The sequence below is a fragment of the Aedes albopictus genome, chromosome 1, assembly GCF_035046485.1.
Source record: "Aedes albopictus strain Foshan chromosome 1, AalbF5, whole genome shotgun sequence".
Taxonomy (NCBI): domain Eukaryota; kingdom Metazoa; phylum Arthropoda; class Insecta; order Diptera; family Culicidae; genus Aedes; species Aedes albopictus.
In genome coordinates this window covers 111,279,893-111,305,413 of record NC_085136.1, presented here as the reverse complement: position 1 = coordinate 111,305,413, position 25,521 = coordinate 111,279,893, and the positions used below count along the sequence as shown (strand labels likewise).

Below are 25,521 nucleotides of genomic sequence, written 5' to 3'. Positions count from 1 at the left end.
AATATTAGAGTGTTGTTGTGACCTGTTGTGACGCGCAGTCAGAGAGTAAGGAGCTGGAGTGATGGAGCAGCGTACTGTATACGGAGATGGCGGTAGCCATTTACCTCACGTCTCCACTAGTCTGCAATGTCTTGCCATTTTGCTGCCAGAAAGAGAAAACGTAACAGAAATGATCAACACCGCTGCTTTCCATGCAAACAACGAGATAACATTTCTGTCATGACACATCTGTCCAGCAAAATGGCAAGACATTTCTGTCTAGTGGAGACGTCGGGTTAGTATCCGGATGTACCGGATTCCCGGAACCAGTTAGAGCATCCCACAGTGGCGACGAGGATAGGCGATCAATGGTGGTAAGGAGAGAAATTGCTTTGTGACGAGCGCTACTATTCCGGTTGGAAGATTTGATCGACGCAATCGCTACTGTTTTGCGAATGAGACATCGGCTGTGGTGGTTTGTGTTCGATTTTCAAAAAAAACAAAGCGGAGAGAACTTCAAGTAAGAACAAGGGAAGATGATAAGAAACTGGTTGGTACAGTTGCTGGTGAAGCTTGTGCATTGGCCAATGTGTGGTGATCCCGGAGACCGAAGTGAATGTATGGGTGAATGCATTGCAGTGCTCCCGGAGAGGAAGGAGAAAGATTTGGTCCCGGAGACCGTGTCTGAAATGCTGGTGCAAAGCACAGCAATGCTCCTGGAGAGCGGAAAGGAAATGATCTTGGTCCCGGAGACCGTATTAAATTGACTGGTGCAGAGTCCAGCGTTGCTCCCGGAGAGCGGTATAAGGAAAGGTTGGTGGTCTTGAAGGGCCTTTATAACTACAGCTGTAAAGACGTAGGTATTCAGCATAAACATGCTGAGGGTGACTGGTTGAATTTCCGGTCGGTCTTGTAATTTTCGTAAGGGAAATTTCTTTGTGTTTCTACAGCTCGTGCCTGTCCCACGATATATACAAACAAAATGGTTATTGGCAGAGGAAGCACCCAGTTAATAACTGGAAGTGCTCATAGAACAGCTGAGATGCGAGCTCTGTCCCAATTGGGACGTTGCGCCAAGAAGAGGAAGAATAAGAAGGTGGTCTCAAGGACAAGATTGTGAGGAACTGGTACAAGGCATACGCATGCTTTGGGAGAGCCAAGTGGAAGCTGTGTTATTTGGTGCATGGAGTGGAGGATGATCCGAGGGAAGAAATTGTTCGCAGCTGTGGTTCGTGAGAGAAAAAAAAATGTTGCGCATACAAATGAATGCAAAATGGTGTTTACCATTGGAAAGGGGGAAATCTCCAGAGGACGCAGTTCGTTCAAACAAATAAGAAGAATTGTGGAATTATAGTTTGAATTGTCTGAAATAATTGGGCTGTGATATAACCAGAATAATTTCAAATGCTTCTGACCTACTTGTAACTTGGAGGTTACACTGCAAGAGATAGTGGTGGTTTAATCTTTAGGGATCAGAGGGTACATGGCCCCGTCGATAAAACAGGGACAAACCAAACGTATGCAAGGCCAGCAGGATTGCGGCAGCGTCAGTGCAACAATTCGATTAGAACAGTTGAAGCAAGGTAAACATAAAGAAAAAAAATCTGGTGGGCCCCTGAGAATCGAAACAACTCAGGATCCAAGAATAATTAGAGTATCTGGGAACAAATTGACTCATGCGACATCAATATTGATTCATAAAATTCGGATAGAATTTATTCGAACACACCAAATGGATAAATACAGAAGTTCTATTTGAAAACAGCCACTCACTGTGAAACAAGGCAGTACTATGCACCAGAATTTGAGAAAAAGGCTTTGAGGGTATGAGATGTGAAAAAAGTTGTCTTGTTCTTACTAGGATAAGCTTTGATACAGTTTAAAAGAGTTGCTAATTGGACGCAGTAACCTTCTTTCCCCAAATAGCGGGAAAAAGGAAAATAAGAGAGTTTATGGAAGTTTGGACGGTGTGTAAAGCTTGTGTTTGAGATGATAGACGAAAGTTGATAATAGCATTGATTCGAATCTAAGAGAAAAAAAATAATGAGTAGTAACCGGTAATAAAAGAGTATATGATGCCTGCTCCATGACGAACAAACTGGCCACCTATCATGCATCAGGCGGGCTGACCTAAACAACAAGAGAAAATTAAGTACGGACTAGCCTAGAGGGTTTGAAAGGAAGCTTACTAAACAATCATTAAAAAAAATATAGCAAGGAATATGTAGCACTGCTTTGGATTATCATGTATGTGACAATAGAGAAGATACAAGAGATAGAGATATGGTGCCTACATGGAGTTAATCATAAAAAGCTGTCAACTAAGAGCAAGAGAAAAAATGACATCATCATTATGCATATAGGTTAAGTGATATTTTGTTTGATTTCGCTGAGGTTAATAAAAAAAAATACAAAAAGGTTAAAAAGGAGTGTTAGCATTGAATATTCGAGCAAGATCACAAGTGATCACGATTGCGGACTGAATCTCTCTCAACGGTATGGCTGAGACTATTCGCAGAGAACTGAACTCAGAGAAGCAGATTTCCGCATAGTGTAATGTCGGTTTAAATTATTAGCAAAAGATCTATTGAGTTTTGCACAAAAGTGACAAATGTTTAGGAATTGGAAAAAAATATATTGTCAATGACTAATGGTACTGCCACTTTACTAAATATGTTTCAGAGGTGTAACGTTGCAAATTCTTAAACTAAAGCAAAACAAAACATTTTATAGAAAAAGGGAGATGTGGTACCTTGCGTATATCATATACCTTGGTAACTGGTGTATACATCTTGAAACTGGATAGACGGTTAAATATGTTGAGTAATTGAATATTAGAGTGTTGTTGTGACCTGTTGTGACGCGCAGTCAGAGAGTAAGGAGCTTGAGTGATGGAGCAGCGTACTGTATACGGAGATGGCGGTAGCCATTTAGTATCCGGATGTACCGGATTCCCGGAACCAGTTAGAGCATCCCACATCTATGATAATTTGCTTATAATGATGTTTTTGCTAAAATGACAAAAATAAATCCTTAGAACATCAACCTATTGAAATGAACTTCAAGGAACTAGAAAGTTCCTACAAAGTTCCGAGTAGCATCTTAAGCAGCTTTCAAGTTCCAGGAAGTTCAGATAAAGCTCCGAATGGATCTTTCTGGCTGCTTAAGAGGCTAACAATGAGCGTTGCTGGAACTTATGTGCGAAATTCCATCAAGGCTCATTGCTATCCTCATATGCAGCTAGAAAGTTCCGTTCGGAAGTTTATCTGAACTTTGTGGAACTTGAAAATGCATTTTGTCATGGGGAGTGGAACTTTTGGTTATTGCGCGATAACCCCAAAATTTTATTCCCACCTTTGGGTTTCCGCGCCGAAGACGCAGCGCCAGATTCGGCGACAAAGAAACATGACAGCAGTCGCCGGACAGTTGGCAATCATGATATTTGACGGCGGTCGCCCGTTATTAGAGTGGATTGTTGTCATGCAAATAGAGTTTTTCGCAGAAATGCATGTGTATTATGTTATTGTTGACGGAATTTTTGTTGTGTTAGTGTGAAATTTGGCGAACTGCTGTATCGCGTAAGCTTTCACTGGAAGCATACGTCAAGTTCTTCAGGGAAGCAAGGAAAATTTTCAGTGAAAAAAGCAATACTTAGGCACTGCCTGTTGTTCAGACATGCGGTTGTTTACCACAACCACCTCCGCTTTGTAATGCGCGAGTGCTAACTGTCTTGACCTTATCCAGTCCTCCACTATGCCAATTGCGTGCATTGCTTCAGTTCCACCACCGACGAACCGACGTGACAGTGGTGTTTCAAAAGTGTCCCACCAAATTTAACGGTCGACCAGCAAAGCGAGCGAACGTTTCTGTCAAATCAGCGTAGACGCGAACCTTCCCCTATATCAACACACGGGGGTTTGGTGTCAAGCTATCAAATCATCGCGAACCGTTATAGAGGTGGCGATACTGATCGGCATTTTTTCATCATGGGATCGGGGACAACAAATTTGAATTTGTTTGTTCTAGCTGTCACGTCGGTTCGTCGGTGGTTCCACTGCCTCTATCGTCTCGCCGTGTACCATGAGGTACCCACGTGGTGATGTTATAGCTCCTCTCGCCTTCCTCGGTGTCATATTTAGATTAGCACCCTATTGTGGAAGTAGCTCTCCAGTATCCGGCATAGGCTAACCGGGACTCCTAGGTGGTGTATGGTGCACTCGACGCTGTTGAACGCATTCTTTAGGTCCAGCGTGACGACCGCGCAATAGCGGATTCCCGTTCGTTTCTTTTGGAGCATTATCTCGGCCGTTTTGGTTACAGCTCTAATAGCGTCTACCGCCGATCGACCCTTCTGGAAGCCGAACTGGTTATCCGAGAAGCCAGAGTCATCGGGTTTCTCGGTCAACCATCAGCCTCGATAGAATGATCCGTTCCAGCTGTTTCCCCGCGGTGTCCAGAAGGTAGATAGATCTGTAAGGGCCTGTATGCCGATGAGTCACCAGGTGGCTTTCCGGGTTTGGGCAGTAGAATCAATATTTACCTTTTCCACCTCTCCCGGAAATTCGCCTCTGTCCAGGCACATCTGCTCAACCATTTTGAACATATCAGGGCATGCCTCGATGGCCGACTTGATGGCTATTGTCGGACCCGGAGCCTTGTTCAACTTAAGCGCCTATCAATCAGCATTCAAAAGTCTTTGTCATGAACGAAGCAGCCATCAAAAACGCAGTCGAGAGCACCTTCGGATGCGTGGGACAGAGTCGACGGAGCGAATGGCTATCGACGAGAGAACGATTTTGGAACAGAAGAATACAACGCGGGCGGTAATGCTGCAGCATGTCATCCGACAGAACGTTGAGCGATACAGAAGGAAGCGTTGATAGCTTACCCATCTCTTTCGGGAGAAAAAAACAACGCCATTCTAGAGAAACACGAAAGTTCTACCATAAGCTTAACGCATCTTGCAAAGGCTTAGTGTTACCAGTCGAAATCTGCACTGATAAGGATGGAAGATTCTCCGCCAAAGCTCCACTCCTGAATGAAATAGCATCACACTGCCCACCTCGTCATGATGCTTGCTGTCATCTACGCTTGCTAGGGGAAGGACACACAAGGGGAATGTTACTATTTGTTGTTCACACCCCACAGCCACTAGCCCACCAAGCCCGCCTTGCATCAGAAACGGTAGACTTGCTTCGACTATTTCGGATAACATAAAAAGTCAACCTAAGCTTAACATCATATAATTATAAATATAACGATCAATATAAAATAAACCACTACTGATTGGTTTTAAGCATGCAAAGCCGCGCCTAAAATTGCCGTGACGAACAGTAATTACAACCAAATATTGCACCGAAAAGCATTAAATGCAAGTTCGAACCCCCTCATTCTTTCCGCCGAGCTCATAAGCTCGCTTTAGTCCTTGATGACCAACGGCATCACCATCAGCGGGGCATTGAACTTCGGATTGTCCGAGTACAACGACCATGTCCGCTTCCGGCAGTCGAAGATCCCGACGCAAACCGTCTTGACGACGTCCTTGGCGTCCTTCTCGCGAAACACGGTGTGCTCCTTGGCGCTCTGGTCGCCCAACATCCGAATGACGTCGTTCAGCGTTTTCGGTGCATGAAACGACTTGAACGTCTTCATGCGCTCCACGCTGGAATCGATGATCAGCCCGTTCACTTCCGGTACCGGGAGGCGTAGGTACATGTTGGCGTGAACGATGTGCTCACCGGGGCTGGCAGTGAGGATGTTGAGCTGCGACTGGTCCCGCTCGGCCGGTCCCATTTCGGCATTGTGGAACAAACGGTCGCCATCTTGTCTGTTGGGATAGGTGGGAAGGATGGTGTTAGCGTAACGCAGTGCGTCAACAGTAGTAGGCCGAAGATACTCACTTCAAGAAGGTCATATTAATAGAGCATCCATCGGCAGCGCCTACTCCGTTGTCTCGAAGAATTTGTTGCGCTTGCACGAAGTTCTCTGCTGAAAGCAGAGCACGTGTAATAAAGTGTCGAGCTGTAACACGAAAGAAGACCTTTGAAATGTGAACTTTCCAGATGCAAACCATCGCATAACTCACGAGTCTTTCCGCTGTACAGCTTGTTAGCACTCAGCGTGTTGATCGAGAACACCAGCCCGTGGTGGTTGTAGTTCATGGTATATCCCGGAAGATGACCCGCGTAGCAAAGGGAAGTGAAACGCTCCTCCGTCACGTTGTACTTACCCTGAGGAGAGTCCGATATGATGTGAGCCGAAACGAAGTAGTAGTGATTGAGCACTTCACTCAGGGCGTCTTCGGTGTGAGCAAGGATTTCCTGTATCAAGGGAAATTCATAATGAGATACACAAGGACAGGGTAAGCTCATGTGAGGGTCCGTGGAATGCACTTACGCAGTCCGGTTCATTGACGCAAACCGTTGAGCACCCGATCGGTTGATTGATGCTGTTTTTACCTTCAACCGCCACCGGTAGGATCTCGTCCATGTGCAGTAGGAATAGCTGGAGATTGAATCAAAACATGGATAAGTGTTTAATTATTTCGTTAAGATCTCATTAATCGCAAGTCGTCTAAATAGAGTTGTTGGCGCGAACCGGTTCACCGATGTTCACACGACTCGGCCCCTCCGAACGCCTACTTAGATGTGGGCGGTGTTTTGATCTTGTACTTGGATGCTAATGTGATCCAATTACATACTGCGCTGCGAATGCCAAGTTCAAGTGCAATAATGCTGAACACCACACCTGGCCAATAGATATTGCATTCGGTATGAGGGAAAAGTAATAAAAGTTTGTTATGATGTGTTTTAATGGGCGCATGAATGAAAGAATTTGTTACGGATTCGATGAAATTTCCGCAATAAACATTCGTGTTTAGAACGCATTGCTAACATACATTGCTACAGTAAATTTAACGGTTTCTGTCAATGTCCATCAGTAACATGAGCTGGAAGCTAGTATACATCATACTTTTTAGTTTATAAAGAACTTAGTTTAAGAATATCATTTTGAAGCCCGCGAACATTAGAATTGGTACTTCATTTACAACATCAAACGTGGTTTAACGAGTATGTAGTTTGACTTTGTCCGCCATCTTGGATTTCGGTCCGCTATTTTTTTCTCACCCCGCTGTTGGGATAATTAAGCTACTGCGTTCAATTAACTGAGCTTTTGTGGACCGCCGTATTACATTTAATGGTCGAACGTTTTTGGAAACTGAACATTTTTCCTGTTCCAAATATACTCATATTGCATAGTTTTTTGCCTGGGGCACTTCTTGAGGAGAGGAGATCCCGATGAAACACCTAGAGGTGATCCCGAAGATATTCGTTCATTCCCGGAGATTCTCCTAGAGTAATATCCGGAAGAACTCGTACTCCTATATGAATTCCCAGATAAACTCCTGAAGGAATTCCAGGAAAAACTTCTAGTGGAATTCCCGATGGAACTCTTAAGGTGCCATTAGACTGTTTGTCATTATGACAAATATTTGCCATTGAAGTCCGACATTCATCCAAGGTTGCTTATGATTCACGTTGTGTTGGTCATTTGTTGGGCTTGTTTGGCCAAATATTTGCCATGTCTAATGGGACCTTTAGAGGATAATAACTCCAAGAGAAATTTTGCAAGATCTGATAGAGGAATCCCTGGAGGAACTCGTAGAAGAATTCCCGGAGGAAATCCAAGAGAAATTCCCAAAGGAATTCTTAGCGGAATTCCTAGTGGAACTCTTAGAGGAATGTTCAGGGAAACTCCAGGGAAAATAACCGGAAGAACTTCTAAATAAACTACTGGAGGAACACTTAGAGGAATTCCGGTAGGAACTGCTACAAGAATCGCCGGGGGAACTCCCACAATAAATCACGGAGGAATTTTTAGAGGACTTACGGAAGAAGCTTCTGGTAATTTTAGTGCAATTTCTAGGAATTCGGGTAGAAATTCGGATAGGAATTCCCGGAGTGTATTCCCGCAGATACTCCTATGGGAATTCCCAGATGAACTCCTAAACGAATTATCGGAAGAACTTTTAAAGGAATTCCCGAAGAAATTCGTAAAGAAATCCCTGGAGGAACTTGTAGAAGAACTCCTGGGGGAACTCTCAAAAGAACTCATAGAGGAGTTTCTGGAGGAACTACTACCTGTAGAACTTATGTAGGAATGTCTGAAGAAGCTCCTTGAGAATTTCTCGGAGAAGACTCCCGGAATTTCCGAAAGTCCTTCTAGAGGACTTCCCGGAAAAACTACTGGCGGAATTCTTGGCGAAACTGGTGGAAGAATCCTCAAAATAGCTGCTGGAGAAATGTCATCTCTTCTGGAGATGAACACGGAAAACACATATTTTTGCATAATGAAACGGTACGGAATAGTATCATTATAATACTGAAATGAGTTATATAAAATAGAATGATACTGCATTGCATAAATAACATTTAATTGTTCTTTGATGTCTTTCAGCACACCTTTAAATTATTTATCACAAAGTTGCATTTGAGATTCACCAAAACTCTCTGTCCGAAATTCCCAGAAGAGTTCCTCCAATTCTTCAGAATTTCCTACGAGAGTCAATAGGAAACATTTTTTTTCGGGACATTCTTTGTGATATTCCTCCAGGAGCTCCTTTTAAGGTTCCCCCAGATTTTCTTTCTGTGATTCTTCAAACGTTTTTCTAGGTATTTATGAACAGCTAGGAATGAGGCCGGTGCTATCGGTCAGTCATTCGGATAAGCTAATACTACTATACCTAAGATACTCTCCCAGCGAGATGGATTTTTTTTGCCATGAAATCCTTCTGGAACTCAACCTAAAATTTCCCCACTAGAGGGATTCCCTGGATGTACCCTGAAGATGAACTTAGATCATTTAGCCGCAATGTAGGTCAAAAACGTAATGTAGGGCAAAAACTTAATACGTCGTGAGAATTGATTTTTCCTACGATAATGGTCTACATAGATATGTATAACTGATATGGATCAGTTGAAAGCTTTCTAGAACAATGTCGTATTGAATTGTTACTGAAACATATTGTAAAAGATCCAACGGTTTTAGGATTAATCCCAAGGTAGGGGCAAGACACGGTGAAACCCGGAGCAACTCTGAGTAACTCTTTCTGTTCGAATCCATTCAGAAACGTCTCTGAAACGCGGGAAATCGGGCAATACTGCTAGATTTTTCTGTGGCATCAGACAACACTTTGGGAAAATTAGAGTGATCCAGAGCTACCCAGAGGAATTCTGAGCAACACTTCGATAACAGAGTTACTCTCACTGTATCTGTCTTGCCCCTAGATCCCAAGTAATATTTGGATAACCAATTCAGGCAAGGCAATGGAACAAGTTTGTTTACTCAAAAATAGTTTATTTTTCAAACTATTTTTTAAGCTAACGGTCCTTACTTTGGGATAGTCAAATAAACGAGGGGTTGCCAACTTTTTTCTTGTACCGAATACAGATAATGTGGCAGCTCTGGACCAATTATGCTTGTAGAGTTTGAGAACAGTCATAAAACCACAGACCAACAGTCATATTACTTAGAAGAAATTTGTTTCAAAATCATCGTTCACTAGCACCCTCTATAATGCTCAATCCGAAGCATTCATTTGCAGGAGTTCATTACTATCCAAAATTGGGAGGTGCTGTAGACACAACAGCGCCACCATTGCACATGCGAGCACAGTCCGAACCAAACTTTATTTTCAAAATAACCGTTAAATCATGCGATGATTGCGATTTGAGTAGTACCGTGATTTCGGGTGAAATTGATCACTTTTCACAGTTTTTGGCTTCTAATTTTTGAATAGTTATCGATATGGTCAAACTCAATGCTTAAAAACGAGTACGACCACGGGTTTCATCAGTCAACGAGGTTGAAACTTTTACTGCAAATCATTTCATAGTGGTTTCTGCTTTTAGTAGTGTTGCGTGTACGTACACACTGCATTACACGAACACCACTTGAGTTACTGGTTGAAAATAGTAAACAAAGATCAAAATCAAATGGGCATGTTTTCAACCAGTAGATTTGCATTAGTGTTCGTGACACCGCACTGCGAAACCACTATTGCAATCAATATCAATTAAAATAAAAAATCATAAATTTTAGTTTCGGGGTGAAATTGATCGGTCAGTGAAATGTCTTCGTAAGTGCTGAAAATAAATTTTCCATCTGAATTAACCACCCCAGAATGCGAAAAGCTTTGTAAAATTTATGCAAGTTTAGTAAATTCCTAATTATTTAGGTTTAAAGTTTAATAAATCTAAAGAAAACGCCTAAAAGTATGCATTTTTTATACTAAACAAGTCATTACTTCAGCAAAAGTACAATTTTATGCATAAATATCAATATTTATAGAACTTTTGATGACGAAATCGGGTTCTGCGAATACTTGGCAGCTATTAACATTCATTCGAATATTTATTCCATGTGCGATACAGTTACGGTAACAAAAGTTTGAAGGTGACTTTGAAATTCGCCAAACACGCAGTTTCGGAAAATACTAAATTAAATACAGAAATATGTGATTGGTTAGCTGTAAAACATATAAACTCATCATTCAATAATTCTTGAGTCAGATGATGGTCATTTTTTACAAATTGTTTTAAGTTCAAAGCTTTATTTTTGACAAACAAAAATTGCCCTCACGTCGATCAATTTCACCCCACTGATCAATTTCACCCGAAATCACGGTATGTCTGTTTGTCCGTGATAAAACCTTATATCTTTTATTTTGGTTTTATGGCGATTCTAAGACCCTCTTTTAGCCTATTTGATTACAAAATCCACGAAGTTATAACAGCCCTTAGTTACGCTCGTAGATGCAATGAGCCATACTCAAAGTAGTTCTGGACGACTCTTTGAATGTGATTGAACTCGAAAAGTGAAAGTTCGAGTAAGGCAAGACTTCAGGTCGACTCGATTATCCATAGTCGGGTTCTGAAGCCTCTCAAACTAATATTATATCTGTGATTTAGATGTGTTTATGCAAGGTGTCATGTATACACAGGCATAGCATCCCGAATAAAAAAATACAGTAGAAAAACCGAACGTTGTATTGTAACAGTACTATTTAAAACCATATTTTTACAATAGAAACTACTGTAAAAATAAAAATACAAAAACAATAAAATGTAATGTAGAAAACCATACAGTAAATTGTAAATAAGATTTTTACAATATACTATACGGGTTGTTAAGTATCGTAACAATATAAAAAAATATTTTTCTCCATATATATTTTTTTGCAAAACCATACATTATATTGTAAATGAATTGTTATAAATACTGATACGTGGGTTTTAATAAACCGTACATTGTATGGTACACGTATGGTTTCAAACAACAAAATGTACCGTAAATATATTGTTTTTAATTGTAGTTTCACCACTGGTTATACATTTAATTAAATGGTTTTGGAATGGTTCTCTTTTGTTATGTTGTATTGGTTTACATTACATAAACCATGTAATGTTATATTATCTTGTCATTTTCCTCCTGTTAATGGCATCTTAGGCTTACTAGCATTATGAGAATGCGCTTTGGGAATTCTCCAGAGCGTTTTGGATAACCCTTCATATATTGGATTGCCCACGTCTAAGTCTGAGTCGAGGTCTGAGTAGTCTCTGATTGCATTAACAGTTGAAGCTTAGGCTCCCATGCCCCACCAGCCAGATAACCGGGTTTCGCAAACTAAGCATTATTTGTGGCAACACTTTGAGCGGCATGATGGAACTATGTCGAGCACGCTGAGCATTATTAGACCACTAATGTAGTTGCATGAAGTGGGTGACGAGGTACATAAGTATCATTACAGCGTGCTTAACCGTTATTGCAATATTGAGGCTCCAGTTTGACTAAAGACTGCCCCAGAAAGTATGGACGCACCTAGTCTTCAGTTGACTGGGCCTGATCGATGGTTCTTGTTTCGGATTTCTTTTTGGCTGTTTCTGCTTACTATAGGATCGAAAATTCAAACGTTCTTTGCCACGATGTAAATCGGAATTCGAAATGGTAACTTTTTTGGTCATGTTCTGCTCTTTTTAACTTAGAAGGTTTTTTCTTGTGCTCAAATATCTTCATCATTTGTTTTTCCAAACGGTGGTTAGCAGGACCTTTATTTTTTACCCAATTTTTGCCTATGCTTAAACGTGTTATCCCCACCGTGTTTTCTGATTGCTACTTGCACGGTTTTCTCACTTACTCCCACCATATTTTGCTCATTTCCTTAGTGATCTTTCAAGCCCTGTTCATCGTTTGTGCACATTTTTTCGATGATGTTGCGCTGAAAGCTCTTGTATTTTGAAACAAACTGTTGGAATAGCAAAAACTGCTTTACAAATGCTGAGAAAATAGGTTGACCAACAGGATGTAGCTTTTAAAAAGAACTTGTCATCAATAGTTTTGAAATGCAAGTATTTTCTTTATGCGTCCATACTTTCTGGACCGGTCTTTAAAGTTTGAAATACACGTATGTATTTAACAACTCATTAGAAAACTGTCAAGTTCGATTCAAGTATAAGTTAGGTTAAGAAGCGAACCCATAGAAGAACCTATATTAGAATTTCTTTCAGTATTCAGTCCAGTCCATATGTTAAAGATGGCTCTACGTCAAAGATAAAGTTTGTCAATCGTATTCCTCTCATCGCACTCTACATACCTAGCTCGCCATATCTCTTGGATCTGCGATTCTTAAGACATCTGGTTTACTACTAATTTAAACATTTATTGACTTTAAATTGATGTTTCAACTTATACACTTTTTTCTTTCCTTTCCTTTGCATCATAAAAGTCACAAACATCAACAAAACAAAGCACGGAAAAAATATAAAACTGAATAAATAATTAAAAATGCACGGAAAAATAATGTTTCGGAAAAGTGAATGGTTCAAACGTAAGAAAAACAATATAATATAGAGTTACATAAAAATCGAATGTAAATGTATAGTAGCTACAATGTGCGAAGCTTTTAGTGAACCATTTCATTACAATATACATTATTGTAGCTGGTGCACTGTATGGTGCAGGAATGGTTTTCACCAAACACCCTATGGTTAGTTTTTATCCGGGATTCGATCTCATGTTTTGATCTTTTGGGCATGATACCCATGATACAGATCCCATGGGAAAACTGTCAAAAAAACGCAAACCTCGACGGAACGGACGCTATGTGTTCCAGGCTTAAGTGAATGATCTTGTAAATCTACCGAATTTAAATTTAGTTCTTATTTTATAATTACCGCACCTGTACAGAACGGATAGTTTTAGCACATACAAACAGACGTAACACTTAGAACAATTTTCGTGAAAATCTATCGCCCAGCTTATACCGTCTACCCCCGTTGGTTTGAACTAGAAATCCTCTATATAGAGATGAGCGGAAATTTTTTATGACGAATCGGCAACGCTGTTTGTTTTGTTTACAACTGCTTCCAACACTTGCCACAAAGCTAGATGTTCAAACTTTGTGCGTGACTTTGTGTGGTGCAAGTTGTTTTGTTTACGATTGCTAATTAATGGTCGAGCTTTATTTTACAAAATTTTGGAAAAAATAGCAGCGCAATCGAAAAAATATGAAATGCATTGCAAAGAGCAGCGCAAATCATATCAGTAGAAGTGAATCAAGCAGCAGCAATGGAAGGTTTTACGAGAAGAGAAGATACAAAAGTTTCTACATGAACATGAGTACATGTAGAAAGCATAATTAATTAATTATATCTTTTTTATTACAATTTAATATGCCATCAATTCATCGATATCAAAAGTAAATAATTATAATTTGTTCAATTCTGATTCCAATACCGTTCGAACGACGCATTCCTACAAACAATAAACATGTTCGTTTGGCTCACACTTTGATATTTCTCTCTGTACGATTGGCTCACAATGGACGGCTCCGCAGATCTCCATAATGTAGGATTACTAGTTTGAACGACACCTCATGCAAACCACCGGGGTTCATTTTTTAATTTGAACTTCTAGTAACCCTGTGGGCATCGAAAAACACACTGATGGTAGCCCTTTTCGCTGTTTTGTTTTGATTTTGCGTTCCGTTTCACCCCGTTCCATGAGCAGAATGACGTTTGACCCATTTTTAGTTTGAATGATGCGCAGATTACAGGGGGTCAAATTAAAAAGTGTTCAGATTAGATGAGATCAAACCAACGGGGGTAGACGGTACTACCATCACCTGGGGGAAATGTTTCACAATACACTGAGTTGTGCAATGTCGTCAACAGAAGGCGTTAGTGGGAAACGTCCAACGCGAAGAAAAACGATGCGCGCGCCTCTGGATGTGAAAGCCACAACTATGAAGATTCAAAATTATCATTAAAAGCGTGGTCGATGGAAAATTTGCAAGTGTTACGTCTGTTTGTCTGTGGTTTTAGTATTGTCCTCCACCACCAGGCCTGCGGAACCAGCACAGGATGCACTCATAGTTTCCGATTGAGAACAGAATTATTTTGTGTTTTCAACCCACTATGTTCTGTTCAGAGGATGTTTCACAATATGGTATTTAATTAGGTGGATTCACTAAACAGCGTAAACTGATTAAACATCGCGATCACCAAGGCAATCTTTGATTATTTCATTCGCATAATCATGAAACATTTCAAATAAGCAGAAAATCATGGCTTACGCAGCAATTTAATCTGTTTAGTGAGTATGTACTAGCGTGGTTGAAAAAAAACGTTTTTGCTCCACACCGCTTATTCGATTTGTAACCAGATTCCAAGCCTTCTCCCAAAAATTGAGCTGATTTGGTTGAACATTGAGAGTGCACAATCCCTTCAAAGTTTGTATGGAAATTACTATGGGAAAGAGACGTTTTCCATTCAATTGACCGTAGCATTTCCTCGAGTGCCCTGGTCTTCGGCAAAGTTGTAGCTAATAAAGTAGCCTAAGAGTACCAAGGGTCAACTAATACTCTGGGGCACTTGGGGAAATGTAACGGTCAATTGTCCTTTTCACATAGAAGTTCCCATACAAACTTTGAAGGGCTTGTGCACTCTCAATTTTCAACCAATTTAGCTCAAAATTTGGGAGAAGGCATAGAATCTGGTTATGAATCGAATTAGTGGTGTGGAGCAAAAACGATTTTTTGAACCACCATAGTACCCCTATTAAGGTGCCATTAGACTGTTTGTCATTATATCAAATATTTGCCATTGAAGCCCGACATTCATCCAAGGTTGCTATGATTTACGCTGAGTTGGTCATTTGTTGGGCTTGTTTGGCCAAATATTTGTCATGTCTAATGGGACCTTTATATAATAGAAACTCTGATGTGTGCAGCATAGTTGTCCCATGTAAATAGGGATTCCCGTAGAACATGGGACAACTATGATGCACATGGCAGAACTGCTATCAAATAAATACGATATTTATTTTGAATTGATTGCACAAATTGGATACGGTTGAATTTTTGTGAGGTTTGTGATGACCAAATCACTTACGCCATATGTTTTTGTAAATCATGAGGAAGCCACGGACTGGGCAACAGTTAATTAGCGTCGAATGTATAAGGTTTGTCTTCAAAGTAAGTAAACTAAACGTACGGTCCTAGAAGGTCTACAAAAGAAAATAGATCCTATTCGAACTTCCGATGTGTGCAAGTAGGATATTTGCCGCTATAGATCCCCTACTCTTATTACATAAAATATCGTTGACAAAATGAACTCAGTCAATTTCCGACCGAGTACTTACACAAGCATCTACTTAACTTTCCTTTTGCATCATTTTGGGAACAGCTCGCTGACGTAGTGTACGCTTTGGGTAAAAACGACCCAAATACAAAAGCAAGGTTAACTATCTCTTTGGATTTTCGAGCAGGATGTCGGACAAAAATCATATCCTAATATACCAAAATCGTGAAACTCGGTTGTTTCCATGTAAATAACTAATACCAAATAGGGTCTGGGACCATTTGGGCAGGAGCACCTATTTTGGGCACTTGCTGCTATAACTCAGTCAATTTTGAACCGATTGACTTGATTTTTGAGACACGATCAGATACGCACAGTATCTAGCCATGTTCAAAAACACAAGTCAATTGGTTTGAAATTGACTGAGTTATAGTAGCAAGTGCCCAAAATAGGTGCTCCTGCCCAAATGGTCCCAGACCCTAATACTGAAAATGCTGAAAATGTTTGTACAATTTTCATGTGACAATTCGAACATTTTCCCTCGTTTCCCGATCTACTGTTAAGACAGGTTAAGACGAGATGGATCATTTCAGTGCCATCTAAGATCAAAGATATAATCTTCCCGTCAAACAAGGATGGTCTCTGCTCAGATGATAAATGCAATGCCTAAATTGAGTCATGAATATTACCCAGAACATCAAATCCTGGTATCGTACAAAAATTACATTGTACACCTACCTACTTTGTTCATCACAAACTCTAATTGATCACACTAATCCTAATTAGGTCGTAGGTACGTAAGATCATTTTCGCATTATTGTAAGACAGATCGCTATTTTAATCAGCGACTTCGATATCATCGACTAAAAGTGGCAGCTTGTGCACAAGTGCGATAATTGAGCGGTTAGCCACCCGATATTTATTAACACCGACGTTGCCGCCACTAGTGTGTAATTGCTACTAGATAGACTGCGGGTACTTGACCATCAAGTCACTTGAGATTCAAGTGTGTAATGGCGATCCAATATTGGCACAGAACAGAAGGGGTGTTGTTCTACAATGAGGGGATGGATAATTGGCGATCAACTCTGTTGTCAGATCGGTTAATTGCAAATATGTGTCATGTTCAATTAGTCGCCGGAATCAACGCCTAATGTGGATTATGGTTTATTATCGCCGAGGGATATCGGAGGAGTTTATTATCGTAGTCGTATGGAATTATAAGTGACAATTATGGGTTTCTTTCTGAGTTATTAGCGCCAATACTAACCTTATGGAATTCGACTTGTGCGCCATCTGCAGTTCCTTCCAGCTCTCGGATGTACTGTGGGAACGATTTTTTCACCGATTCGAGCGTTTCGTTGTATACTTTTCCTGCAAGGGAATAGGGAAGGCCGAATTATTAAAAAAAAACTGCATTTACAACGATTCACCCAACAGAATAATAAGAACTTAATAAATCAAAATTTTGACTGATTGATTGATTTCTGCTGGCGCTCACGTTTTATCGTATGCTAATGTGATTACATATAACTAGTCTCACTAAACTAGCTAATGATGTATACGTAGCTGTTCGTTTCGCTTCAAACGAATCCAATTACAACCATACTTACTTCCTTCGTCGGTGTTGTACAGCGGCAAATAGGTGTCATTTAACGGTCCGGATAACTGCAGGAAGTTTTTTATGAGAGCAGCGAACGTTCGACCCTGAAAATTAGTAGAAACAACAAACAGCGATGAATTAATTGTAATAATAAATTGGCTGATTATCTGGTTCTAATGATACAGTCGTTAGTCACCATTGACAATAATGGTGGATTTTTTTTAAAGATTAGAACAGAAAACAATTAACTATTCAATTCTCACCGAAACCACACAATCGGACTAGCTTGCAGGTCGATCAACTCACACGATCGTCACTTCTTCGATAAAATCTAAACCAAGAACCGCGCCTTCTCAGGCCCGAAGGTCGTGATCGCGAATTCTGGTCAGTTACTAGGAAGACATCAGTGAACGATACTTATCTATCATCGCAAGATACCGATAGGCGAAAGGCTCGTTCGAGCAGGTTAAACCTTTAAGGTGTCTTACTGCATCACTAAGTTTTCAAACGAATCAATGACTTTTTACATTTCAATGATTATTTGCCTCGCATTTTCGAAGTGATAAAAAACTGTCAATTCTGCAGCAACGCAGCAGAAAAAGTATCATCGCAATCACTGCGAGTGAGCATATAGGATGATACTTTTTCATACGAATATTCGCTTTGGTGGCAGAGAATTATCACTTTGAAATTTTGAAGCTCATATCCAACATGGCTGCCGGTGCTGATGATGCCGTAAAAAGCCTTAAACTGTTTATATAAACAGTCGCAACGGTGTACCGCTGCATCTAGCGGAAAACTGTAAAATAAACGATTGTTAATGAGCTTCTAATAGCTGTTGGTCGGTGTTTACAGTCCTCGACAGGTGTGGTATAAATATCTGTCTTTTGTTTGAGTTATTGGGTGCATGATTATTACTTTATCAGTTCTAATGGGTTATTTAATAATCATTCTCACAATTCCTTTCCATCAGCTGCTTCAGCAACGACATTTTATCCGCTTTTGTGACGAGACCTGATGCATGGTTGGAGCATAGAAGTCTGAACCCAGATTATGCAATGGAAGAGAAAGGTTTTCCACGAAAAGCATTACCAAGCAGCGCTTAGCGCTCTAAACCAATTAAGCATTTCTGGAGCTCGACTTAAATAGGTCGTATGTGCTTTTGTCGATATAAAATTCGATCAGTTTATATTAGTCATTGTAGCAATATGGCAGATATTTTGCAAACTTTTAATGATGGAACAGATAGCCTGTTTTGCGAGGATTCTGCTGTATGTATCAACTTTGCTCAATTTCAATGGTTTTCGCTATAATAAGCGAATCCAACTGATCGAATTTTTAATCGATTAAAGCACATACGACCTATTCAAATCGAGCTCCAGATTTGATTGTGTAATATTTACGGTTACATGCAGCACTTTTGCCTATGATATAAAGGTTAGGATAGACGTCAGTCAAATTGACCTTGTATCACAGAGAACAGACATTTAAGCTCGAACAAAAATACGTCGAAATCGTGTGTAAAGGATTTAAGTGCACCTCAACGCCACCAACGGAGACTGCCCCACATATAAAGTCGGTTTGACCCCACGATGGCAGTGTTCATCGTTAAAATACACTAGCCCACGAAGCGACACGAGCGCTAAACGGCCAAAAACGGCGAGCACTGGAAACAAAAATGACAACACAACAATGTAAGTGATGGGACGCTGGCGCCACGCAACGGGAGCATAACGACATACTCTGATATGACCGTTACAAAGTTTTACACAAGGTAGAAAGCGAAGATAGACGTCTGTTCTCTGTGCTTGTATTACGATATAATATATTATGAACTTGCAGAAGCGCGGTAAGAACTTCAGAATTCGTTATGCTAAATCTTCAGTAATTAAAAAAACTGGCTTGCTCATTCTTGAACTATTCAAAACGGTCTGTTTTGCTTTGCCAGACGTTTCGACTTTTTATTGGGGCTTTTTAAAGGGGATAGCTGTCAACCAGTTATTACCTTGAAAAAGGCTCAATAAAAGAGCCGAAACGTTGCGCAAAGCAAACACACCGTTTTGAATAGTCCAAGACTGTGGAAACCAGTTTTGCGGAAGTAATGTAGGCTGTGTAGGGGATATGACAACTTCGGCAGATTTTTCATACAAAGATGAATTCGATCGTTAAAGTCTGATTCCTCTACACTAGATGAATCATCTTTTGTATCTCTTTCGAGACGGACAAAAAAGGTGAAATCTCCATATAAATTGCTCAACTTTGGCACTCCAGAACTTTTTAACTTCATAACAAATCTTAACCGTCATAACAAAGCAGCAGTTTTTTCTCCCCCATTTTGGGCTGTTTGCAGTTCAGAAGGAACTTTCAGCCTATCTTGATGCATGGGAAATTCCTTGCCTGAATCGCTCAAGAAACCTTTTTTTTTCTTCGATCGCAGTACGCAGTTGCGAAGAAATAATGATAGTTCAAATGACCATCACCGCAGAAAGTTTCTGCCAGAAATCGCTCAAGCAGTTTCTTGAGCGATTACTTTCGAACACGAAACTGGGCTTATGGAAGAATTATTCGTTATCTTTCGATTTCTAATGGCAAACTAGTTGTAACTTTTTGGAAAGTGAATCAAAAATTTTCAAATTTTTACTGTGAGTTGGTCAACTAGCAGTAGTAGCGTATCAATGGTCCAAATTTAAGAAAGACCGGGCTATTCTAGATGAAATGAGACAAATTCTACTAAAAGGCATAATTATTCGATAGCCAATTTTGAACTGGTATATCTCCGGATTCAATGAACCGAATGTAATGAAATTTTGAGCGTTCAAGACTTATATAAGACTGATACTGATTTAATCTTGACTTTTTGTCTCCCCCCTTCAAAACTTTTTGGCTGGATTTTGCATTTTGAGGGGGCTAATATAAAATATTTATCAAAATAGGGTGTCTGTACCAATTATGGCACTACCTAAGGAAAACTATTTATACAAAAATAACGAGAAGATCAACGAATGCCATCAATATGTTAAAAGATACACAGCAAATAATTTTGTAATATCCAGGCGCGTAATTTCTGGCGATGTATCCAGTTTTGAACGTAATTTACCTCGGTTACATCGTTTCCCAACAATTATCACACTCATCATGTACACCCTGGTTGGAACCGGAAACTGTCAACAAGCCCATTTCAGCAGATACTTAGAAGCAGTATCATATTTATCATCTAACCTTTAACTTGGTGGAATAGCCGAGAGGCAATGGATATGCCTCACGATCAACGGTTCAGTGTACGAATCCATGCCAATATTTTAGTTATATATGATTCATCTATCGTTCCGGTTCTAGCGATTGCTAAAACCCCTGTCAAGCCTCCGTGGCTAATTAGCTGCGTGGAAGGGATGTAATATGTACATCACTTTTACGACGCGACTGATGTGCAGCGAAAATGATGTGATATCACAAGAATTTTTTTGCTGTGTAGCTTAGTTTCCATAAATACTTTACAGCAGCGGTTTTCAGATCGTGCACCGCGGTGCACTTGGTGCACCGCGAAGCCATGACAAGTGCACCGCAGCACTTCAGAAAAGTCTTGCATATGGGTCATTCCACGCCAAGTGACCGACCGCTTGCAATCGACCATCACGGATTTGAACCAAATTTGGCTGAAACATTTGTTTAGATGGAAAAAGAAAAAATCCAAATTTTGGAGCCGATCGGATCACCCCTCGGCCCGTGGCAGCACCCCTCGTTTTGGCCGATATGAAAATTACCCTCTCTTTCTTTTATTTTTATCATTGAAACGATTACACCTACACATTTTCGACCTTCGGCTTTTTTAAAGGAAATCGTTCAGGGAATCCAGAAAAAATATTATTTTTTTGGTACAGTGTTGCCAGATATCATATTTTTCAATTTTAAAACTAAAAATCGATTTTTCTCAAAATACGTATATTTTGATTTTAAAAATTTTGATTTCATCGTGTTTATCAGACGTTTTTCTATCGAAAAAGCTTAACTCCCCAAAGTAATTTGCGTCGTTCCTGAGATATAGCGTTTTTAAGAAAAAATATTCATTTTTTTTCATATAAAGTATCATATAAAATCAGGTGCAGTTTATAAATTTCGTAAAAAAACATTGTTCGATGCCATATGATCACGTTTTGTGCTGATTTGAACAATATCGAGTATAAAAAGGATTAAAAAAATTGTGACAGTGCTGCCAGTTTACCTTTTTTATTATACCATGAAACCTAACCTTCAAGTGTTTGACAATGTACAGGTTATTCTGAAAATGCGCACCATGTGTGTTGCAAGATGTGTGAACGGGATAAAAACAATACACATCTTCTCTAACGACCCTGCTGTTGACCTTTTCTTCACAGACAAACAGACGTAACACCTAGAAAATTTTTCGCGAAAATCCATCGCCTAGTTCACACTAGGTGAAACGTCTAACGCTTAGAAAAATGATGTGCGCACCTCTGGTTGTGAAAGCTACAACTATAAACGTTTAAAAAGATCGTTAAAACCGTGGTCGTTGGAATTTTTCCAATGTTACGTCTGTTTGTCTGTGTTTTCTTGTTTATGGTCCTATCTAACAGAATGATCCGATAATTGACAGTTATTGTTAGTTTGAAAGTTAGCAATAAAAAAATTGGTTTATTGGGAAAGATAAGGATAAATTGTTAAAATATAAAATGTATCTATTGTGAAATTCATTTCAATTGTCATTTTATTCATTTCAACGATGTTGTAGATGGAAGTGTTGCCACACATGCAGAGCCGTAGCGCGGTTCCACGGCGCCCTTGGCAAGCATCCAGGTTGACGCCCCAAGACAATTCGACATTATTAATTTGCCAGAGTTTGTAATTAATCCTTTTTTAAACTTTCTTTAAAAAATTGGCTTTGTGAAAAAAAAAACAAATTCCTCCCGTTTTTTATAGCGTTTTCCATTCGTGTATTTTTTCTAAATGGAAACCGCCCAAAATTACAGTATTTTTTATTTTTATTTTTTGCTCAATTGAATTTCGTTTCAAAAATACTTAGTTAAGTTTCAGGGATTTTCAGGATTCCTCAAACGATTTATTTTACCAATAAGTTCAATTGGTTTAACAGAATTTTCCAATAACTTTACTAAAGGTTTCATCTGAAGTTTAATCAAAATATTTCACAGAAAATCTATACGAAAATTTTTAGTAATCTTAAGACGAACCGCGGATATGGAGGAGTACTAGGAAGACATCCTGAAAGAATCTCTGTATGAGTTTTTGTCTCTGGTGAAGAATTCCTGTTTGAATCACTGAATGAAATCATGCAAAAATTTCTGGAGGAATATCTGCACGAATTTCTGGAGGAGCATTTGAAAAATCAGGGAAAATTTAGGCAAGAATTTCAAATGGAACTCATGTAGTAATTCTTGCAGGAATGCCTGGAGCAAATTGTGGAGAAATTCCTTATGAAGAGGACCACTGAAAGAATCTGGAAAAATGCTTGGAAGAATTTTTGAAGGAATCCATAAAAAATCATAAGAATCCTCTGGAAGATTAAAACAAAAAATAGCAAAAAAGGTTTATACAGAAATCCTTGAACGAATTTGTGAAGGAATCCGTGAAAGGCTTTCAAAATAAACCATTGGATTTTTTTCGGGTGAAACAATGGCAGATTTTCTAACCGAATATCTGGAGAAATTTCTGAACGAATTCCAAATTTATGATTTTCTGTATAAATTTACGAGAACATTCATAAAAGGTATTCTAGTGGAATTCTGGCAGTAATTTATGAATCAATTCCTATTCTGGAAAGTATCAATTGAATAAACGAATCTATTGATGAATTTCTGATGCAAATTTTGGTCGAAAGAATTTCTTAACCCTCGAGCGATTGTATTTTGTACAACACGTTGAAAAAATCTCGTTATTTGTTCTCAGCATTAGCGTGGTGCTGACGGTAGTGGCCAACCGCGCGAGTTACGGAAGGTTAAATAATTCTTAGAAGAATTTCTGAAGGAATCCCTGGAGTGATTTTTTAAGGAATCTGTGCAGGATGTTCCATAAAATATCACAGTGACATTACAGAAGAAATCTATTGAAGGGTTTCCTAGTCATCCTTAAAGATATTTTGGCATCTCTATTAAAGGAAATATTGAATGAAATCCGGGAAATATCGGGAGGAATCCTTAGATAAATTTATGAAAAAATCATAGATAACTTCCTTTGGTAAACTTAATTCTATAAGAATCTTCCGAGAAATTTCAGGAAGAGTTTTTAGAAGAATTTTTGATTTTTTTTTAAGAATCCTTGAAGAAGAATCTGAGAGAATTTCAGCTGGAATTCTTTGATTTTTTAAAAGAAATCTCTTGATGAATTTCTGAAATATGTTTTGTAAGATTTTCTGGAAGGGATTTCTGGAATATTTGATTTGTTTTGACGGAATAAAAATTTTAAAAAATATAACAGGCAGATTTTGAGTGGATACACACTCAATCCTGAATTGCCTGTTCAGCACTTGTTTGACAAAAATAGAACAGCAGAACTATTTCGGTTGCTTCGGTAATCGATTTTACTGAGGCTCAGCACTCCAACTGTCAAAACCGGGTGCAAAAAGTAAACATTGCAGAATAACTGTATTCAGCTGTTCTTTTTTCGTCAAAAATTTACCGAACACGGCATTCCAAATTAAGTGTGTACGAATGAGTTCTGCTTGATTTACAAGAGTTCAAGCCCAAAGAAACATTCCCTGGAAATTGAAAGACCATCGTCTGAATATTTTTCTTTTAAATACTTTTTGTTAACACTGTAAACTATAACAATGAATGCGAAGAAAATCCTCGGAAGTAACCTCAACGACATTTCTCAGTAAGATTTTTTAGCAATTTTCAGAAAAAAAAACTTTCACTAGAATTTCGGAAACTAACTGATTTTGCTTTTGTTTAATAAACTAAAACTGCTTCTCAAAATAAAAAAAGTAGCTAAATTCCCAGGTAACATTATTTTAAATATTCAAAACAGGAAAAATCTCATTTTTTGAGAATTCGGAATAATTTAAAAACACATGATCAATCTTGGCAATTGTTTTTTTTTTTTGGTTTTAATCAACGTGTTTTAACTTAAAGCTAATGCTACATCTAAATGGAAATTAGTGAAATCTTGATAACATACAAGGAAACAGTACCATCATATTGTTTCCTTCTTAGGCCTTTTCGGCGCCCCTCTGAGGCTGGCGCCCTTGGCGGGGGCCAACCTGGCCAACCGCACGCTACGGCTCTGCACACATGTCATTTTTATTGTAAACATCTAATTTACACAGAAGAATTCGTAAATAGATAACACCAAATAAAAACAAATGATTTCTGTTTTTATACATAACGAGCACATTTGGCAACACTGCATGAGTATGAGCATAGATGGCAACACAGTTCATAATTGCTACTCCATGGTTAATCGCAGCGAACGATTGTCGCTTTAGTTTGTGTGTTTGCTTATCAGCGACGACAGCGGCCACTTGACCAATCCAAATTCCTGTGTGGTAGTGGTTTGTGTTCAGATTTCCCGTGTTAATCTATCTGTAAGAACTTTGTAAACATCTTTTGTTCTCACGTATATGGATAGGCTTGCATTAGGTTTCGTGAGACATTTTTTGGACAACTCACTTCGATCACTCACCAGCATTCTTCTCCATTCGCCATTCATTCATTCGCTTGCGATCAAAACTGCGACGAACGGCAACGAATATTCATGTCAAGCAACTTGCGTATGGCTTTCCACTGGTGATGGGGTTATGTGCTTGATCACGACAATCCGTTTGCTGCATCTTTCTCGATTCGATTCAGCAAAAAGGAGTGAATATGAATGGAGTGAGGCGAATATACCGATCCTTAATATGATACTATACATTGTCGATCTGGGAATCATCTATAATTGATCGAACAATCGATTTGATTTATCGGAATTATCATTCGCGTACAACCGATCTCTTTTCCATGCAAAAAAAGCCTAAGAAAAGTAGGCTCTAGGGAGCAAACGCCACTAATCCATTTCACTCAGAAATTTTTGTTCATTCTTCGCCACGAAGAACAAACAAAAACTCATACCATATGCAATCACATCAATAGACAACACAATACCCAACACTGTTCTTCACTTCTCTGCCTGGGACAATAAAAGACATGATCTATTATTCGCCAATCCAGTAAGAGTAAACGCAATACCCGCACCTATTGTTTGCGTTTCCGCTAAATACTAGCATACTTGGCAACACTGCCGTAAAAATCAATCAAAAGATATTTTTACAGGGATTTTTATAAGGAGTTG

The 25,521-nt window shown here is 39.2% G+C and overlaps 1 protein-coding gene across 2 annotated transcripts in view; it reads right to left on the bottom strand.

Moving 5' to 3' along the window:
- Nucleotides 1–5,206: 5,206 nt before the first annotated feature.
- Nucleotides 5,207–25,521, bottom strand: part of LOC109433003 (beta-alanyl-dopamine/carcinine hydrolase) — a 93,726-nt gene continuing 73,411 nt past the window's right edge. For both annotated transcript variants that reach the window (XM_062845196.1, XM_062845197.1), the window contains exons 3-8: nt 17,231–17,324; nt 16,888–16,991; nt 6,376–6,483; nt 6,065–6,299; nt 5,880–6,000; nt 5,207–5,806 (exon numbers count right to left, since the gene is read on the bottom strand). In XM_062845196.1, the coding sequence (XP_062701180.1) occupies nt 5,398–5,806; nt 5,880–6,000; nt 6,065–6,299; nt 6,376–6,483; nt 16,888–16,991; nt 17,231–17,324 (1,071 nt within the window). In that variant the 3' untranslated portion in view covers nt 5,207–5,397. The remainder of the gene's footprint in view (nt 5,807–5,879; nt 6,001–6,064; nt 6,300–6,375; nt 6,484–16,887; nt 16,992–17,230; nt 17,325–25,521) is intronic.